The sequence below is a fragment of the Artibeus jamaicensis genome, unplaced genomic scaffold, assembly GCF_021234435.1.
Source record: "Artibeus jamaicensis isolate MK-2021 breed Jamaican fruit bat unplaced genomic scaffold, CSHL_Jam_final scaffold_1031, whole genome shotgun sequence".
Classification (NCBI taxonomy): domain Eukaryota; kingdom Metazoa; phylum Chordata; class Mammalia; order Chiroptera; family Phyllostomidae; genus Artibeus; species Artibeus jamaicensis.
In genome coordinates, this window is record NW_026522026.1 from 8716610 (window position 1) to 8738504 (window position 21895).

The window sequence follows — 21895 nt, forward strand, 5'->3', positions numbered from 1 at the left end:
TCAAGCTTGGTTCTGAGCCTCAAGAGAATCTCAATGCTGTTTTATAAACCGAGCCATGTACATAATACTGCTTTGGGCATTTCACCCAATAGCTTTAGACATGTTGTAGTGAAAGGATTCCAGCATATCTAGTTTAATACAAAGCTAGAAATGTTTACTTTTTAATCTCTAAAAGCTTTAGTTATTAACCTTCATTTAGCTGGTTGGCAAATGAGTTATTAGAATGAATAAATAGCAATGGCTAACAAGAGAGATATTTGTTGACCTCTATGGGTATAAATACTGAATACGCTGTTTAATCTTTTAAAAACAGCTCTGAGAAAAAAGAAATGAATCAACAGATATCTGCATCCCTCATGAAGATTTTACTTCTGGAAGATGCCAAAGGATTTCCCTAAAGGGCTGTGAGAGGCACAGCCAATGAAGGAAACGTGAAGAAGAGGAGTGATGAGGCCTGTGTGAGAACCTCACGATTCTCAAAGCCGTCTTTCATGGATGAGATAAAGCTTGAACGGATCAAAATGTTTCTTGGAAGCTAGCCAGATTTCACATGAAAGGACTTTTATTTTACTCCTTTGCTAGGAAAAGAAATCACTTAGTAATCACACATAATACATTTGATTCCTAACACTAGATGATATACTGAAACCTATGGATGGGAAACCCTATCTCATCAATTGTCAAATACATTAATTCCAAAATGTTTAACATCGTAGCTTCACACACAGTCAACTACTCATTAAGTAGTAGCTGTTATTATGTCCACATGTAAAAGTTCTGATGTGAGAAACTTTTAATATCTTTGTAAATGTTGAGCTCAGAGACGGTTTAATGTCCTTGAGATACTGACAAAGCAAACTCAGGAAAGCTGTGCCTGGTTTCTCCTAAATGAAGACTGCCCAGGTCTAATACGGTTTCTCACTGAAAGCCGTCTATGTGACTGCAGCATCGTTTCTTCAGTGTTACATGAAAGGGGATTTGTGTTAGGCATTTGAGGATTACAAAGATGGACAGCAAGAAAAGTCTCCGTCTCCCAGGAGCCTGCAGTCTAGTGCTGTGATTCTCAACTCCGGGTGTACTTTACAAGATTCAAAAAAGAACTACCAACATCCACATGTGCATCTTTTCTCTACACAGAGACAGTGGGCATCTCAGGCAGAAGCCATATGCTCTTCATTCCTTATCCCTTACAGCCATTCCCTGTGTGTAGCAGGAACCTATTAAAACCAAGTTTAAATTACTCAACAAAAATACTAACGAAGTCCAATTTTAAATTATATGAATCCCTAAGACGAGTTACAAATATGGTGGGAATATTAAACTCCTAAACCAAAAAAAAAGTGTGCTTGTAACACTGCTCCCTGTGTTTCAAAGGCCCTATCCCCCAAAATGGAAATAACAGGTGTACCAAAATTAAAAGAAAATCAACTTTGTGTTTGGAAATACCTCCTATGATACCATAAGTTAGAGGATTTGTCTTACCAATTTCAGATAGCCCTCAGCATCCAGAATTAAGTTTTCTGGCTTCAGGTCTCTGTAGATAATACCTAGTCGATGCAGGTAATCAAATGCTTCAGTCACGCAAGCAACGCAGAACTTGGAGGTGGGTTCATCAAAGCTGCCTCTGCAACAAAACCATGTTCCCTCTTAATACTCTAGAAATACATCTCTGTTGTCTGCATTAGTAAATTCATGCAACACAGATGTTTTGTAGGACAGCAACAATAAGAAGTGTTTTATACTGCCAATGAGTCAGATCACAAAGAAATCCAGGGGGATACTAGCTGCAAACAAGAACTACTCCACTGAAAGTAAAATGTCTACATACAAATAATTGTTTCTGCTAATTGCATATGAACATATAAAATAGAAAAATAAGAAAAGGTTTTTGGACATTTATGGAGATATGCAGTGCTGGAGGAAATGCAACCATTTCAATAGCAAGCTTGAACCAGCTGTCCATAATTGATTGCTTGACTGAAAAATGACTCAAGTGATCATTTTCATTTCCTGTTTGTAAAGCATGTAACCTTAACTCCTTCCTGTCTGGTGCACCCTGATGATATTAGAGCTGCCGTCTGTCAGCACTGTGTGTGCTTAGGCACTGAATCATTAGGATGTGGTGGTGATTTGCTGCACAGTGGAAGAGGAGGATGTGCCTTTGGGGTGAGAGAGACCGCCTTTGACTCCTGCTGTTTCCACTTGCTGTGTCCCTGTGCAAGTTCTTCAGCTGTTCTGGGCCTCAGATCCCTATCTGTGAAATGGGTTTACTATTTACTTAATATTGATGTTTTGAGGATTAGGTACAATGCCTAACAGAAAATAGAAGTTCCCATTTCTAAATAGATTTATATTTTCCAAACCAATTTGCCTGTTGAAACAAGGATGAAAGATGCAAATGTTTTTGCAGTGTCATGGAAGTCTTCTCCTCCTTCCAGGTTCTCCTCATTTAGATCCATCCAACAATATGTTCCTAACATAACACATTCATCTTCTACTCAGATGCTCAATGGTCTCTTATTGACTAGGAGTGTGGTGCTCAACCATGAATGTGCATTAGAATTGCCTGAGAAGCATTAAAAATTATTCACTGGGCCCTAACCCAGATTAACTGAATTCTGATCTTTAGTGTTAGGGCTCAGCATTTTTGCTTTGTAAAGATTCCCATGTGACTGTAATGTGTAGCCAGGGTTAAGAACCACTGGCCCAGGTAATACAGTCTAATACAGCCTGGCGTTAACCCCCGTAACCTACTGCGAACCTCCCTTTCCATCTCCTCTTCTGCTGCCCTTGTCTTCTACTCAAATCCTGCTCTTCATCATCCACAGAGACCTGATCCTATCCGCACATTCCACGGCATCTTACATCAGTTTCCCTTCCACTCTGCCTTTCCACATTTGGTCATCCTTAGAGTTTAGGTCAAGCCCTTCCTCTCTTCCAAGATTACTATCTACCACACTCAACTGGCACTCAATTACAAACTGTCCATTTCTTTGTCATATATAGTTTGTACATTAAATAATGAAATGTTCTTAAATTCCATACACTATCTCCCAAAATAAACTCAAAACTTATTGAAAGAAAATATTATACTTTTTATTCTGCTGGTTAGAAAAGTCTGCATTGTCTAGAAAACCTCTAACTGTCTACTATGGAGCCCTGTACGCAGGTGGTGCTCAAAAAATTTTGTGTTTGACTGTGTGGAAACTACCCCTTTAATAAAATTGAATCTTTGCAGACATCTTACTCTGGTTTCAGAAAAGGCTTCACCATTCCCCACCTTTCTTCATCTCCCTTGTACAGAGTCACAATCAGAAGCATTTGGGTTTATATCTAGCACGTCATAATGAACATGTTACCCTGGATAGGTCACACTGTCCCTAAGCCTGGGATTCCTTAATCCCTGATATGGGGATAACAATAGTGGCCTTGCAGGATGCCTGTGGCATGACTACAATGTTGGCTAAGAAAATATCACTATTTCTACCTTATTTTGTCAAGTGATAATATTTTCTTAGAATCATATCTCAGCTACTTCCTCCATATCTCTTTAAATGAAGATGAACATAGGACGCTTTAGGCCATTTGTGAGTAGTCAAAAGTTATTGATTAAAATCTTTCATTACCTGTCTCTTAATATACTCCACAGCTCCCCACCTAAGCAGGCTTCCAGAAGCATGTATACGTACTTATTGTCCTTGAAAGTACGATACAATCTGTGAAGATGGATAAAAACACGGTTATTATTAGAAATCTGGTTTTTAAACCTCTCTAAAGTTACTTGAGGGTATTATCAATAACATTTTAAACATTGGTCCTCTTCTGCTACCAAATATCCCACAGCTACACTGGGCTTCTTCCTGAATACTCGGTGACCTTCCCTATTTTACTTTTGCTTAAATTGGACCCTTTACTTAGACTATTCTCCCTCTACTTACAAATAACTTCTTAATCTTAGGGCCTAGCTCAGAGGCCACCCTCCTGATAAACCAGCTCCTTACCCCGCCTACCAAACATGGCTTCTCCTTCCTCCAAAAACCCAGAGACCTCTGCATATATGTCTTTTAAGATCTGCTTTGCATAACAGTTATTCATACGCATGTCTTATGTCCTCTGGTTGGTTTCAGGAAACAGACTGTGAGACAGAGGTTTGTAAGAAGTTTACTGGGAGTTACACTTGCTAACAGTATTCATGGGGGAGAAATAAGGAGAACTGGGAAAAGAGAGAGTTGGGCTATAATCTAGTTCTAACAAAAGTCTCAGCTTCAAGGAGCTCCGCCATCACTGGATATAGGATATACCTGGAGGGGGAGCATGAACTTGGGCAAGAGGGTTCTCTCGACCTAAGAGCAATGGTGAGAGAGAGACTGAGCTAGAGTCCTCAGCTGGCAGCACACTGAGAATCTGGGGGAATGACAGCCCCAGTCCTGATGTGGGACCTGGGCACGGTACCGTATTTCCACATTGGGTGAAAGTAGTCTCTGGGTCTTAATCGAAAGACCTCCTTTTCTCTCTAGCACCATGCCCAAGCGAGAGAGACAGCAGAGCAGCCAATCATGTCCAGATAGCAAAAGCAATCTGGTACCAATTCAGTGCTGGCTCCAGGACCAGCTGCCTAGGCTTCAATTCCTGATTAGTCACGCACAACATTTACCTCACTGTTCTATAATGAAGATCAAATGAATATATGTATTCATTTGATTATATATTTATTAGATATTATTGACTATGCATAAACTTAAAATATTCTTATCTATATATTGCATATAAAATAAATATGACTTTTAAAAACAAATACATATAATTTTTATGCATATAAAATATATATTGCTTAGAAGAGTGTCAGGCACATGTTAATTTCTCAATAAATGTCATATTTATTTATAATATCATTATAACCCTACTATATGCCAAGAACTTCGTAAAGAGCTGGAAATGAGGAAATAAACAAAACTTAATCCATTCCCTGAAGCTGTTCATTATAGTTAATTAATTATAGTTAATTAGTTAAAAAAGAGGGGGATGTCCTTTCAGGACATAGTTAATATAAAGTCACTGGACAACCCTATTACCAGCACTGCCTGGGATCACACTTCCTTTTTAATATTGAAAAAAATAAAAATATGGGTTGGCAAAAGATTCTTTCATGGCATTTGATCCAAAAGTATAAATTGTATTCTTTGAAAGAACACTTTATATCACCCAGAAGTCACTACAGCTACACTAAAGTCATATAAGAAAATACAAATTGGCTTATATCACTAACCTATGAATTCACAAGACAGCCATGGCCTAGAATAATAAATTTTCTTCCCAGCTCTGGTGATAACTGCAGACAAAACAGTACCTATCAGGAGGTGGAACTTTCGGCCTCTAGGCATCTGGAGAACCACGGTCTGTTGCTCCTTGGCAGCCTACATATGCCCGAATGGCACTTCTTGCAGAAATTCAATAGCAGCAGTCTTCCTAAGGGGTTTCCAGTGAATTCTTGCTTCCCAAGTTCTGAATTAATTTTATACACGCACACACACACACATATGCACACACTCTTTCCTGAAATTTACTTAAAAACAAAAAGATCTTGGTGCTTGACTCCAGATCTCAAACTCCTAACATTTTGCGTGTTGTGTCTGTGCCTGGGATGGAGTGTTCCAAGTGCGGCCTCCTCTTCCTCTTGCATGGAAACACTCACGGAAAGAGACTGAAATCCTAAGTTCTAGAAGCCAAATGCTGACTTACTTCACAATGAAGGGAGAACACAACTCTTCTAGGATCCTCTTTTCTGAGTAGACATGCTCCTGTTGCTTAGTATCAACGATGTGCTTCTTCCTTATACACTTCATAGCAAAAGCAACGTTCTCGTTTTTTACTTTAACCTATGTAGGAAGAGAAAGATCCCTCAAAATTCACTTACTAGGAAAGACTGACAACATCTGTACAAAACATGTGGACTAATGGAGGTTAAAATTCTTTCACATTAAAACAGTAAGTTTTAACCACTCAATCCTCTGGGAACTGAGTTTTATTTAGGGGTACACATGTCCCCCTAACTATAATTTCTAAAAGAGTTCACATATCTGGAACAAGGTTCTAAAATATTTGTATTGAAACAGGAAGAGAAAAACTCTAGTTAAAAGATTTAATGCTTAGAAATCTATTCATTTATGAAGGTGACATAATGAGCTTTGACCAGAACTGACTGCAAAAGTATTTATTCTTCTTTGATTTTTCAAAACAAAACATAGTAAATCAAGATCTATATTTGCACTATCCCGTGTAATAGCCACTAGTTGCATGAGGTTATTTAATTTTCAATTAATTAAAATAAAAATTCAGTTTCTCTGTTGCATTAGCCACATTTCAAAAGTTCAATCGCCACCCCTAACTAGTGGCTACCCTATTGGATGACACGGGTATAGAACATTTCCATCCGTGTAGAACATTCTACTGGAGAGCACTGCTCTGCATGGACAGTCCCTTAAAGAGAAATTTGTAAAGACATTAATAGGTATTCAGATAGGCCTGAAATTCCATAAGCAGACTACATTTGACAAGTAATAAAATTGTGCAGAATTGGTGCAAAAACTCCATATTTTTCTCACATTTACCATTAATGCTGCCTACGACTGTTAAACTAAAGGTGAAATTATTGTTTCCATTATGATTCTCTATAGAAAAAAAACAGATCTTAGCATTATTAATCCAGTCCTTTTGCCAAGATCTTTGGTGAACCATATCACGGCAGATGGACGTTGCCCTCCCCTCTCCATATGCCACAGAAACACTACAAACAGTCTTTGGCCTATTAAGGAATCATCTCTTCCTCACTCACCCATTAGAGGTGAAGTATTGACTCATGCGAAGTGCACTATCCAGAGTCTCATGGCAACATTTAAGATTTGCTTGTGCCCAGGGCTACCCAGCAGACAGAAGTGTCAGCATAGTTTCCAGACACTAATATAAGAGAATTGTTAAAAATCTGCTGGGTAGAGAAGGGCTTGGTAATTGCCAAGGGTTCAGAACCATCTGTATCTAATAAGGTCACAGATCTCCATTCTATAGTTTCCTCTGAGCACCTGATCCGATGGTACCACTCTGCTCCTCCTGGGAAGCTGGTCCTAAAGCTCAGAGAGATGGCCATGTGGAAGATGCAGCAGAAGTGAGGCCATATAGTCCCAGCTGTCCTGACCAACACTACAGAAGGCTGCTCTTCAGCATCCCCTTGCATTCATCTTCTTTTCTTTTTTTCTGATAAAGAACTTTGGGCAACCCACAAATAGAATAATAAAAGCGAAAAACAGACATGGTAGTGAAGTTGTTTAAGAGATGGAAATATATATATAATATTGAAGATTTTGTTTCTATGGCACTTGCACAGGACACATTCTTCTTTAGTATACAGACAGTGAATGTGTCATGAGTATACATATATACACATTTTGCTGTTGGGAAATACATTTTAAGGTGTTGTAGTCTTTGGGAATGCTTGTGTGGTACATTCTTCAATAAATACCACCATGAAAAAAATTCACAAAAGCATGTGATTGAAGAAGCTTGAAGTAGCAGCTCTAAGTTACATAGTAGCACAGATTTGCCACTATACAACAAGTAAACTGAAAAGTGTACTTTCTCAATTCAAAGCAACATTTATGATAGCAATAATATCTCATACATTCCTCCAAGATATACTGTAACATAAAGCAAAACAAAAAAGTCAAAGGCTTCTCTCAGATGCTTGAAACGTAAACCCCTTACAAGCTCAACTCTTCCGAACCCACCAACGCCCAGAGTTGCAATAATCTCAAGGTTCTGGAATGGGGATGAAGAGGAAAATCTGGCCACCTTCTCCTTCAGCTGAATCATCTCCAGAGAGAGTGCTTTGGACAGCTTCTGGTTAGACATGGATCTCCTGTTCAAGAGAAGTGACACATTACACACACCTCCGTAGTCGAGCAGGGATCATGCCACACACAACTTCCACACTTGCAACAGTCTTATTTCTGAGTGACAACTGCCTACACTTGCCACAAAGGCTATTTCAGCTTTTATAGGATCAGATCCAGTCATATCAGGGGTTAAAATAATAGAACATACAAACAAAATCTGTCATGCACATACATAATAAGAAATAGACAAAAACAAACTGAATCAGTGAGAGGTAAAAGTGAGTGATTTGTGTGGTATTTAAAATACATCTGCATGAAGCAGTTAAAAAGAAAAGAGTCAGTAAGAGCAAATTAAACCTGAGAGCCATTTGCTTTGTTGCATAAACCAGAGATGCCACACTGAGAGTCACATCGCATTTTGCTATTTTTGTCAGATCTTGACGCTTTCTATGACTGAACCAGAGTAACTACTTTGTGAAATATAAAATATGTATTTCCTACTTTATATTGAACTATTGTTATTTGGAAATACTCAATTTTTTCTTTTATTTAAGGCTTGCTGCTCTGTATTAAATATTCATCAATTGTTGTTACAACAAAAGGCCTTTGGCATAAAAGTTGAAAATACATTCCCTGCCAAAAATAAAACAAAACAAAAAAACCCATATAAGGTCCTGATCAAATGCTTGAATTTAACTTAAATGGGAGTTTTCTAGAACTTTTGACTCTTCACCTTCCATTATACTCTCTGGTGGACATATGCTTAAGTATTCACTCTAAAAATATCATAGCAAAGGATTTTTAAATAAATTTAATTTTACAAAGTAGAGTTTTCTTTTAAACAGAAAATTCCTTTTCATTATTGCTACATTTAGAGCCCTACCCAACTTCTTCCTACACACACACACACACACACACACACACACACCCCCAAGGGATCTAATGAACAATAGGTCCCTTATATTTTGAAGTAATTCTGACTATACCACAAGTTTTTTAACCTGAAATCAGAGAAGGGGCTACTCTAATGCCTTGGCATCCCTGTCTGATTTCCATGGGCAACAGAAGCTTTGCTTCTGAATTACTGTCCTTGTGAGTGAAGGCACCAGACACTGTGAAGAATCCCTTTCTAACAAGGCCTGCTATTAGGAAATTTCTTCTTACCATCAGTACTCATCACCCAAAATCAGGAGCTGCCAACTTACAAATTGAAATGATTACAGTAGTGGCAAGTGGCATCCTCTTTGTGGGAGACAATTTAAAAGAATTCCCCCCAACTTTCTTGGGAAGGCACAATAATAGTAAATCACATCCCTTTGTCCCCTTCTTCACTGACTGCTGTGATCATACCCAGCTTAGGAAAATATCCCTCCACTTACTTCGCATGTCTTTTTTCATCATCGCGGGTCAGGTTTGCCACATAGCCTTCAAGGTATTTTTGGAGTTCTTCAAAAGTCCCAACTGTTTGGTTGAATGTTCTAAATGAATAAAAAATTAAATTAAAATCTCTGTGCTGATGGTTAGCATTGCAACTTGACATTTTTCTTAAGCGTGTAAAAGACTATTTCTATGGTTATGCAAGGCTCTGTAAATTGTTTTCAATAATTTATGTATGTTAATGTCACCATAATATGTAGATTAGTTATTAGAAGTTATATAGTGAATTCTTTAAGGTTATGAAAGCAAAAAAGCTATCAGAAGAAAAAACATTTCTGTAGTTTTCTGACTTGCAGTTCAGGTTTACCAAGTTTTTTTTTTAAGACAGGGGAAAGGAAACACTCCACAGATTGCTTCTCCTACTGTACACATACTATGGGAGCCAAATGGCACGGTGTAAAGCAGGTTGAAAGAAACAGGGAGACCTGGGCAGGAGTCCCTGCTCCATCACAGACAGCGCTGGTGGAGCAGTTCTTTAACTGGTCTGGGACTCACTGTTCTTATCTGCAAAGGAGAGATTATTCTACATGTGGATGTCAACCAGACTTATTGTGGTAATCGGTTCACAGTACAGACATACGTGGAATCATTATGTTGTACACCTGAAACTAATACAATGTTATGGAATGAAAAATAATAAAGAAAAAAGAATTATTGTTAACTTTTTAGGTATGTTAAAGTTATTGTGGTCACACATTATAAATAATACTTAGTTTTTAGAGATGCTACTCAACTTTACAGGTGATGTCATTTTATGTGTGTGATTTGCTGGAAAATAGAGTGGAGAAAGTAGGGAGGGTTGTTGAAGTGGTATAAATAATGCATTAATACATCATTGTTGAACTTGCATTATGAGGTTCATAATAACATTTTAAAAAATATTTAAAATTTTCTTTAATAAAAAGATTTTTAAGTGTTCTAAAGTTCTTTCCATCTCTAGAGCTCTATGATTCTATATTTAACACATGTTGTATTCAACTAGAAATCAATTTATACACTTCCTTGTGATACTTCTTGTTATGATTTTTTGCTAATATTTCACACAAGTATGCTCTATTTCTTTGACTACACTAAAACTTTTCTTACAGAATCACTCAGCTTTGGTATGTTTGATTTTCCTTTAATATAACTAGAGAATATTTAACTAATTAGTGAGGTAGACAAGGAATCAAATTCACATATAATTTGAAGTAAGTTAAGGACACAAAATGAGACTTATTCTTAAAAATAACCTAAGACATTTAGACCCAGAAATCAACCCAACTCTCTACAGTCAATTAATATTTGACAAAAGGGGCAGTAACATCAAGTGGAGTAAAGATAGCCTCTTCAACAAATGGTGTTGGGAGAACTGGACAGCTATGTGCAAAAAAATGAAACTTGAGCACCAACTTACATCATACACCAAAATAAATTCAAGGTGGATAAAAGACTTAACTATAAGCCATGACACCATTAAAGTCCTAGAGAAGAACATCGGCAAGAAAATCTCAGATATTCCACGCAGCAACATTTTTACCGATATGTCCCCTAGAGCAAGGGATATACAGGAAAGAATAAACAAATGGGACCTCATCAAAATAAAAAGCTTCTGCATGGCCAAAGAAAACAGTATTAAATTAAAAAGACAACCAACTGTATGGGAAAACATATTTGCCAATGATACCTCAGACAAAGGTTTAATCTCTAAAATATACAAAGAACTTACATGACTCCACTCTAAGAAGACGACCAACCCAATTAAAAAATGGGAAAAAGACTTGAACAGACACTTCTCCAAAGAGGACATACAGAATATCCAGAGACACATAAAGAGATGCTCAATATCATTAGCTATCAGAGAGATGCAAATTAAAACCACAATGAGATACCACTTTACACCAGTCAGGATGGCTATCATAAACAAAGCAATAAACAACAAATGTTGGAGAGGTTGTGGGGAAAAGGGGTCCTTAGTTCACTGTTGGTGGGATTGCAGACTGGTACAACCATTATGGAGAACAGTATGGAATTTTCTCAGAAAAATAAAAATCCACCTGCCTTTTGACCCAGCAATTCCACTGCTAAGATTATATCCCAAGAATCCTAAAACATCAATTTCAAAGAACCTATGCACCACAATGTTCATAGCAGCACAATTTACAATAGCCAAGAGTTGGAAGCAACCTAGGTGCCCGTCAGTAAATGAATGGATCAAAAAATTGTGGTACATATACACCATGGAATTCTATGCAGCAGAGAGAAAGAAGGAGCTACTACCCTTTGCAACAACATGGATGGAACTGGAAAGCATTATGCTGAGTGAAATAGGCCAGGCATTGAAGGACAAATACCATATGATCTCACCTTTAACAGGAAGCTAAATAACAAAATAAACAAGCAAATAGAATAAAAACAAAGACACTAAAATAGAGAACAAGTGGGCAGCGACCAGAGGGGAGAGGGAAGGGAATTCAAGGGGAAAAACGAGGAGGGATTTTGAAGAACAAGTATGAAAGACACAGGGATGAGGTCTGTGGGGAGGGGGGTATGGGAGGGAGGTGGGGAGACGGGGCGGAGGGGGGGGTTGGGATGGGAGAAATTGACAAAAGAAAACTGTACTTGAAAAATAACTCAATAAATTAAAAAAAAATAACCTAAGACATTTAGAGATTAATATTGACACACATCATTTGCAAATTACTACAAGTGTTAAATTAAAACTTCTCTAGAAATATATATTGTTTACTAATATTCTATATATTGTCTGAGGAGATCAGTTTTGTTTAAAATTTTCTGACTGCTTAGAGAATCTTAGAAATGAATTATGAAATTGTTAACTCTATTATATGGGGAAACTATATGAGGACTAATACAGTCATTTCTCTGGAAGATGGAGAATTTAAATCTATTGCTGATATTTATGTACAAACTTTACATACAAAATATTTAGTCTGCCAGCATCTGCCACTGCCAAAGACAGATTCAGATCAGAAGGCCCAGTTCCTTCCCATGAATTTTAATAGATGTACTTGCAGCTGAAGATTGGCCAATATTTCCAAGTGGTGATGAATGAGAAGACAGATGGGCCCTTGGAATAACAGAAGGCCGCATCTTCAAAGGTGACAGGAGCCTGCCTTCTCCAACAATGTCAGTATACTCACTCTCGATCTATAACGAGGCATGCGACATCATTTTCCTCAGCAATGATGTTAGCTGATCTGACATCTTCACTGCAGACAAAAAGAGGGAAGTCAATTTTCTACAGCTAGAAATTAAACACCTATTTTTATTAGGGGACTTACTACTTTGTAAAACATCATCACTTAAACTTTCCAAATACTATGCTTTTTAAAAAAACATCATAAGCTATACTCCCTCCTTTCTCCACCCCCCCCAGAAAGATTTGAAATATATTCCAAATAAAGATTATGTGTACAAGAAATTCTGGGGGAAAACAGATAACTGTCCCGGGAATACAGAGGAATCAGTGACTGTGACTATGTATGGAATCTCTGTGTTCCTGTGCCTGCCAAAATAAAACAGCTCTCCTCGGATCAGATGGGAATTGCTAATGAATAGGCAGGCAAAAACAAAATTAACTGATGGTAAAAATTTACTGGAGAAACATTTAAGTAATTAACATACAATAAACCAATCAAGAATAATGCCCAAAGGAAGTGTTTTTAATGCCCTATTGCCCAATAAATTAAAAAACACTAAAATGCTTTCATTTCACAGAATATAATATGTACATCTTCCACTAAAATCTCTAAAATCAGAATATGTCTTACAATTGGTGATGAGTCATAGTGTAATTAATAGCAATGTCTCTCTTTCTCGGGGTATATAATATAATGGTGCATCTTACAACTGACATCTCAAACACAATGAATTACGGCATGTGATCTAATGATGGTAAATCTAGTAACCTAATGAATACCAATAGGTCAAGTGTTGGGTAAAGTATCTAGAGACTTATATTTAATGTTTCCTCCCTCTAATAGTTATGAACTAAAGACACTGAAAAACAGGTACACCCACATGGTAGCCAGTGCTCTGAGATTCATTCAGGTAACCTGCAGTGGCAGGCACATTGAGACTCCTCTAAGCAACTACATCAGAAGATGCATCCCACAGAGTACAGTTCTTTTATCTTCCTTTAATTATGGGGCAGAGAAACCTTGGCAGCCCATCTCTACATTCCAAAGAAGTCTCCCTTCCCCATTACTGGCATCAAGAGATTTTTTGAAATCTCTTGTGAGGGGACATGACCCACAGTCCCTCCCAAGCTTACAGCTTTTTTGTTATAAGACATTAGCGAAAATACTAAAAAGCTTGATGAGATTTTGAATTGGGAGCTGGGTAGCTCGTACTCAACTTGTACGTGCACACATATCTGTAGATACATAGATACAGATGCGAGCTGGGACGTGGGCCAGCTACCTGATTTGTGAGTTCAGGTAAGAAGAGGTACGGCATCCTTTCCCCTTGTCAGCGTCATCATTAGTCATTATCCTGACTAGAAATACTCTCTGCAAACACTCTGTAAGCATTAGATGTGTGTCCATCACATGTTTCTTTCATAATAACCATGCGCCATGGATTTATTTTGCACATAAAATTCTGAAAGAACTCCTTGCACTACTTAATGTTGAGTCATGAAAATATATAGGATGTAAGGAATATTGCATCACAGTCTATGGCCCTGAAGCAATATCACAATAATGCACAAAAATGTAAAATATGTTTGTATCCAACTCTCCTAACTGATTTTAGCTTTATGCTTTCAAATGCTTTTGGGAGTGCAGTGTTTATATTAAATGTAAATTGCCATGTTTCTCATGGAAAAAAACCACTGTGATTGGCTAGCTGCCACATACCGCACAGATCACTTCACATCCTGCAAAATAAGGCAGCACAGTTCCCTTCAAAAGCTATTTTGACTCTATAGTACATTTATGAAGTTCTCTGTACTTTCAAACTTTAGTTATTTTGCTTGAAGTTATGAGAAGAATAATTGGAAAATCTTAAGAACAAATATATTGAAGTCTTGAATAATGACATTATGTAATCATATTACATGAATGTATCCTGTTCTGTCACAAATAAACAAACAAAAAAGGACAATTTCCCTATTACTAGAACACTTTTATTACCAGCTAGAAAATGGGAATGAAAAATTCAACTTGTGTTTAAAATTAAATTTAAAATTGTTTATATAATAGTTATAACATTAACTTTAAATAGTTGGTTTTCTTTAAATAATAAGTGTCATGATTTTCAAATAATAAAACTTATCTTCAGATATCAATTTACAAACACATTTTTTTGGTTCTTTCTTTACATACAAATAAGCAGAACTGGAGCTATCCAGATAAATGAAGAAAAATACTGCTTCTTTTTATGAGCCTGTGATTTTATTTTACTTATTGTATGAAATGAAAGCATTTAGTAATAACATAAAATTTAAAGAACTGCTTAACTCATATCAAATATTGGCTTAAGAACAAATATAAAACTCCAAAAAATGGTGTTTCTAAAAACTTTAAGTTGATTTTTGATAAAACTATTCACATTTATGAAAATGTAATTCTTCAGACTTGAAGTGGTTTTCTGAGTTCCAAGAAGTACAAAGTGTCTCCTACGCCACTTGATTAACCTTTTAAAATATTTCTTTCGCCCTGGCTGGTGTAGCTCAGTGGATTAAGCGCAGGCCTGTGAACCAAACAACTGCGGTTTGATTCCCAGTCAGGGCACATGCCTGGATTGCAGGCCAGTTCCCAGCAGGAGACACACCAGAGGCAACCATACATCGATATTTCTCTCCCTCTCTCCTTCCCTCCCCCTCTAAAAATAAATAAATAAAATCTTAAAAAAATGAAATAAAATATCTTTCATAAGTTTGATCAACCAAATAAATTCATAACTCAAAAGGCCTAATGTTCAGGTAGAAATTTCAAATATATTATTTTAAGTTTTTTCTAAAACTTGCAAAATGAGCTGATGAAAATTCTTAAAAACATAGCAGTCTTGTCACCATGATTAAAAAAGCACATGAAATGTGTAAAGTTGTTATCTGAGTTTTTTTTAAAGAGGGAAAACGGCAATATTTCAAACCATGGAAATATGGAAAACCCATTCTTAAGAGGAAATGATCATTTTGATTTTTTAACATGCATTCTCCAATTTTTTAAAACTAAAACACCTTGTTTTCACTGACAAACTTATGACCTTCAAACTTATTTTCTGCAAAAAAGTATTTTATATTTTTTTTAATTCCAAGATACTGGCTATCATTAATTTTGAAGCTTAATATGACAACTCTAAATGAGTACTTGTACATGCAAAACAGATAACTGCTTTAGTGTGGTACATAAATTCATGGATTCACCTGATAAGAGCCTTCTCTCCAAAGTATTCTCCTTTCTGCAGAGTTTTTATCAGTTGTGGCTGATCATGGCCCTCTGTACTCTGGGTGACTTTTACCTAAATTATGTCAAACAGTTAAAAAGAGAGAGAAGAAAAGAAAGAGAATCTGAGCACATATTGATGTAACCATACCCTGCAGCTCTATGCAAACTGGACTGAACAAGAAAGTTGGCAGTGGTCGGGACCCTCTGGATGCACTGAGAAATCCCGTGGTTTAACACAATCTCCTGCCTCCACCCTCCGTGAGAGGAGGACTCTCTATTCAAACCCCACCTCCCAAAGTGAAACATTTTTATGAGTCCACTCTTTCCTAGTGATAGTCAAAGCCAATAATAATGGTCCCGTGGGAACTTTGTCTCGAAATGACGAACAGAGTTGATAAATTAACCAAGAATAAGCCTGAGCATCAGCAGTTCTGTATCTGGTGTTTGTAACTGACTCACTGAATCCTGTGAACCCTTTCACGCAGGGCCCACCCACTTTCACGCATCACTGCGATGCACAGTGCAGGCAGGTTTCAGAGCCCCCACGGCAGAGCCTCACAAAAACTCCACTCTGCCTTGTTGGTGGTTAGAATTATTCCAATTCAAGATGATTAGATGACAAGGGTTGCCTCATGTTGAAATTCTGATGAGCACTTATCTAAGTCACAGTGAATTTTAAATAAATTTTTAGTCATAATTCTTTCAAAGCACAGGGCCCAGGCTGGACGGGAATGATACAGGAGATTCTGAGGGTTGAAGAGTTTCTGAGGTGTGCAACTATTTTGTTAATTTTTTTCTTCACTGGGAGCCCACTTTAAAGTTCAATTACACCCCAATTTACAAAGGGCAGTGCCTGACTCATTGATGATCAACTTTTCCATGAAGGGCAGAGCATTTTTAAAAACCAGGCAGTTTACAGACACAGGTGCACGATGACTCTCTCCTTCAGTATTTGACAAACGGTTTTTATCTTTGAGGACCATTGTAAAGAGTCAACTTAGGAACAACTGGCAATATGTCATTCGATCAAAATGTATCTGGGTAAGAAAAGAGTGCAATTCTATATTGTATAAAATTTTCATCAGCATCTAGATCAACTTAAGCTATTGTATGTGAATTGAAGTCCTGAGCCAGACTGTTCTATAGCTTGATGCCTGACCCTCGCTGTCCTCAAGTGCTGAGTTCACCCTCCCCCACCCGCTGCTGTCCTAATTTGTTGGATGGGAAAATGTTCCAGCCCTGATTTGGGACCTCTGGGCTGATTGAAAATCACACACTCGTAGATAGAAAGGACCTCGGAAATAACCCTGTCATTTAATGCACAATAAAATGAGGTCTGCAGCAAATCAAGTTGCCTGCTAAGGTTACTAGGAAGCTATTGTCTCATCTGTGCCCCCAGACCCAGTGCCCAGATTGAACCCCACAGGACTCTTCTGAGCAGAAACTCATTTGTCTGTTCAGTGCAGGGGACTTCTTCTGTTGCAATGCAGAGTGCTACTGTGTTTGGGGCAAACCGATTTGACAAGACTTTTCTATTTACTTTAAGTAAGCTACAATTAATATTTACCGTTCCTTTGGCTAAAATGAAAAAGGTACTTCCTTCCTCGCCCTCTCGTATAATGTAATCTCCTTTGTCATAGTATTCCTGTTGGGATGAGAGGAGAACAGGTTAGATCAGGTGGAGATATACCAATGAAGACATAAATGAAACAGAGCTCTTCATGTCTCTGAAGTGAGCATCCCATAACTATTTAATTCCTGCTATTGTAACTATAATCTCTTTTTTTAAAGGACTGCAGTTGTCAATTGTAGAAAAGTGAGGAGATTTTTGCATTATTGTCTGCATTTATGTTCATCTTTCACAGGAAAAAATTGCCTGGACTACTGAATTTCGGGCATGTCTTCAGACTGAAGACATGAAGGAAAATGAGAGCAAAGTAATAATCACACTTATACGGGTGGGCTTTCACATAAATAATCTGAATATAAACTGTTTACTAATCTGCAACAGACTGGAGCTAGGTCTAGAGCTTAGACAAAAGAACACATAATTGTTTGATAAACTGAAAATATTATCCCCAATGGATATTAGGAATATCAACCTCCATTTCTCATTCCTTGAAGAGCAAAGGCTGGGAAAATTGTATGGACATATTAAGTAGCTCTTTCACACAAACTTTTCCCAAAGCTTTATCATTATAAAAGACTGACATCAGAATCTTTTACATGTAAATTCTGTTCTTCAGTGTAGGTTTATCCTCATGAAATCTCAAAATGTCACACTTATCTGTTTCCCTCATATATGTGTATAATAAAAAAATTATTGGGCAGGGAAAGGTAATTCATCCACCTACCAGATCAAAAGAGCAATTCAGTCTTTTAGAAAATATTAAAGATGAATTAAACTGTCTACCTCTACTTTGCTTTAATGTGCCCTTGTCTCAGAGTCACAGATCTAAAATGGAACTCTTAATCATTTATACAAGCAAAAAATGGGCTTCTTTAATTTTTTAAAAGGCATTATTAACAAGATAATATGTCTCATTTTTCCTTTAGACTTGGCAGTAACATTCAAACAAAACCATTGTGTCTACTGTATTTCAATATCTTTTTTGCTTATTTATTCTTAAAACCTATTTACATTTATGGCATCAATAGCACTCCTAATACTAATAAACACACCTTTGAGTCTCATAGCACTGTGTACATGTGTACATTTTACAATACATTTCAACCTCTCATGGAAGGAAGAATGACATCATAGGGGAAAAGTATTTGAAGTCGGACAGAGCTAGATTCAAATCCTAGTTCTGCTGTGAATTTCACTTCCATCACTCCATAGAGTTCAAATAAGAATGTCTACCTTCAGAGATTTAGAGAAGAGAACCACCTTAGTGTTCTATTGCTGCTGAAATGAATAACCACACACTTAGTGGCTGAAAACAACACCCACTTATTATGTCTGTGTCAGAGAATTCAGGCACAGTGTGGCTCAACCAGATTTCTCTGCACTGGGTGTCTCAAGACTGAACTCAAGGTGTCAGCAGGGCCGGGTTCCTTTCCAGAGGCTCTGGGGAAAAGTCCACTTTCAAGCTTAATCATGTTGTTGGCAGAATTCAGTTCCTTGTGGTTGTAGGATAAGGCCCCACATCCATGCTGGCCATCATCCCAGAGCCTCTCTCCATTCGTTCTTGCACAAAGCCTCCTACATTTCAGAACCAGCAACGGCATGTGAAATTCTTCCACCTGGAATCTCTCTGACTTCCACTTCTGCTGCATCTTTCCAACTCTGGCCACAGAAAATCCTTGGCTCTTAAGGGTTCATATAATTATATTTGGCTCATCTAGACAATCCAGGATAATCTTCCCATTTTAAGGACAAGAACCTTAATTATATTGGCAAAGTCCCTTTTGCCATGTAACATAACATTCCCACATTCCAGGAATCAATGTCTGAAGATTTTTTGTGGAGGGTTCATTCTATCTACCACAATGAGCCAACAAAAGACAATGTCTTTTTTTTTTTTTTGAAACATTAAAAGCATTTGAAAATAGCAAAACTCAACATTTGCCACATTAAGGAGGATGACAATGGTTTACTGAGCTGTTACTTAAATCTTCTGGACCTCAGTCTCCTTTTCTGTAAAATTAAGATTGGATTACCCACCACACTTAATGTTGTTGGAGAACCAGGTGAGATACTGTATCTAAAGAACCTGGTGGCATATTTGGTACACACCAGGCACCTGCCGACTGGTAATTCCTGTGAAAGAGGCCATGAGCTGGTCATTGAAGTCTCCCACAGTAAATTGTACCCCTCAGCCTCCCCAATGAGGTGATGTGTGCCCCCTGCATGCCAGGCACATGAACCACTTGAGGCATGGAGCGTCCTACTTTTCCCTCCATCGTAATGGCATGGCCAGGAGAGATCTTGGAAGAGATCAGCTTGGGTTCCTGAATAATTCTTTGGATCCAAAAGGGACCATCTTCTTTGGACTGTTATGTAAGCAAGTGACAAACTTTTATTTTAGTTGGAAAATAATATTTTGAGTTTTCTGCATCTTACTTTGCTTGCTCCAATTCTTTCACCTTTCTCATTTTAGCTTTATCACAGCCTTTGCCACATACACTTTACATTTGAGATAATCATGACCCTCACAGGTTAAGGGAGTGAGCACCACACTGCAGTCCAGGCATCTTCATTACATCGTGTTCAACCCTCTTTATTAAAACTGCACATTAGACGTTCCTGTCTCAGGATGCTCTTCAGTCTCTCCTGGTACCTTTGACCAGATGGAGCAGAGGAGTGTGGAGAATTTCTGAAGTGCCACGAGGTTGTTCTTCAGTTATTACAAAGACTTTTGGTGTGTGCAGATGCACAACCTTAATTCCTGTCAATCAGTTTAGTTAAAAGGGGAGAAGCTTGAAAGGGTACACTGAGAAAGAGCTTTGTTGTTTCTTAAGGGACAACCTTCTTAGTGGTATTTTTCCCAGGGTTGGTTCTTTGTAACCCTAACCCATGGGAGGAAGATAAATAATACCTCCCAGTTTGTTGACAGTAACTTCATAGATCAGAAAAGGCTGTGGATGTAGGTCAGACCAAAAATATATAGTGGTATTGGCTATGATGCTTGACTGGACAGTGTTTGTCAGTGGGGAGTGCAGCCTGTCTAGCCAGGTGGTCACCAAGACCAAAAAGAGAAATGCAAATAGTGTGGTTACTGTCCTGTGGTTACGTTGCAAAGGGGTCCTCAGAGGACCAGGAAGCCATAGACCCTATCCTGTGGAGCAATGGTTTCCAACCACTTTTCACTCTGACCTACAGTAAGAAATACATTTTACACGCATGCCCAAACACATGTGAGCAGGAACACATACAGACATTTGTACGAAACTGAAACATGTTTTTCAAAACACTATTTATACTTATTACTCTGATATTAAAAAAATATTGCTCTAAATTGGTTTCATTGAGTTGTGCCCCACAGTGTGAAAAAGATTTTTTAAAAGAAGGTTGTAACTGGTCATCTCAAAAGGCGTATAGATAGTTAACTTTATGAAACCAAAGTCCTTCTGGGAGAAGCGTCCATTTCTTTCCTTGTACCTTTGAGATGCAGATACCCGGTCTTTTTCATGAACTCTCATCTTGGCCATCTTTTAAAATACAAGTTCCTGGGAGATAATTCTTTTCAAAGATGGGGAAACCTTAGCCATCTAAGCAGGTAGAATTTAACTTATTTCTTTAAAAAAAGAAGAAGAAAAAGAATATTCTGGAAATCCAAAGAGTACATACTGAGTGTATGTCATGCAGAAAAATAAGGAAATAATTCCAGGACAAACTGAGAGGTAGAGATCAGAAGAAAACTATACAGGCAGCAACCGCTAAAGATAAAAGATTTTTGTACTGTAAAAAATGTTCATTCTGTGATAGTCTAGGAAAATATGAGAGCCTGAGTATCTGTAAAAACATATATAAAACCAGAAGAAAAACCAAAGGTGTGAAAGACAGGGACAAAGAAACAAGCCGGGGACCTTCTTAGAGTCTTTAGTGTGTGGATAGAAACAAGTGTTGAGGATACACACACGACCCCCTCCACACACCATGTGACTTTGCACCCAAATAGGCTGCTTAAGAAACCGTACATAGGTATTTTGGTTGCCACTAGCAACTTTTTGTTTGCACAAGGACAACAGTTAAAACACCTTAGAAATGTTAAAGCAAACATACTTGGATCAGTGGATCCTATCAATTTTTAGTGCCTCATTACGGAATTCCAGGTAACCAGAACCTCCAAAAGGAAACCCAATGGTAATCCCCTGACTTGGGTAAGCCGACTACACAGAATTCCGTAACTAAAAGACTGAAACAGCCCATAGATATGTGGCCCACTGCCCCCTTGTTTTTATAGATGAGAAGACCCCACAATTAGCTGACAGCTGCTAGTGACAGAGGTTTGACCGCAGACCCTAATTCTGGACCTTAGACTAGTAAACATTCTACAACACCTTGCTGCCCCACCTTTAACTAACTGGATCACAAACTGTGGCAAATCCTGAGATCACCTCAACTTTCTCATGGCTCTAGATGTAATCACTGAAGTGAGAAACCCTCTGACTTATGTATGTGTTTGCAGGAACTATAAAGAAGACTAGACTTTTAAAACAGGATTTACCAAA

The 21895-nt window shown here is 37.8% G+C and overlaps 1 protein-coding gene across 1 annotated transcript in view; it reads right to left on the reverse strand.

Moving 5' to 3' along the window:
• PRKG2 (protein kinase cGMP-dependent 2) overlaps positions 1 to 21895 on the reverse strand; it is an 88996-nt gene that overhangs the window by 28119 nt on the left and 38982 nt on the right. Inside the window, exons 7-14 of the mRNA XM_037155503.2 lie at positions 17286 to 17363; positions 15697 to 15791; positions 12467 to 12535; positions 9266 to 9364; positions 7756 to 7909; positions 5740 to 5876; positions 3627 to 3716; positions 1483 to 1624 (exon numbers count right to left, since the gene is read on the reverse strand). Of these exons, the coding sequence (XP_037011398.2) occupies positions 1483 to 1624; positions 3627 to 3716; positions 5740 to 5876; positions 7756 to 7909; positions 9266 to 9364; positions 12467 to 12535; positions 15697 to 15791; positions 17286 to 17363 (864 nt within the window). The remainder of the gene's footprint in view (positions 1 to 1482; positions 1625 to 3626; positions 3717 to 5739; positions 5877 to 7755; positions 7910 to 9265; positions 9365 to 12466; positions 12536 to 15696; positions 15792 to 17285; positions 17364 to 21895) is intronic.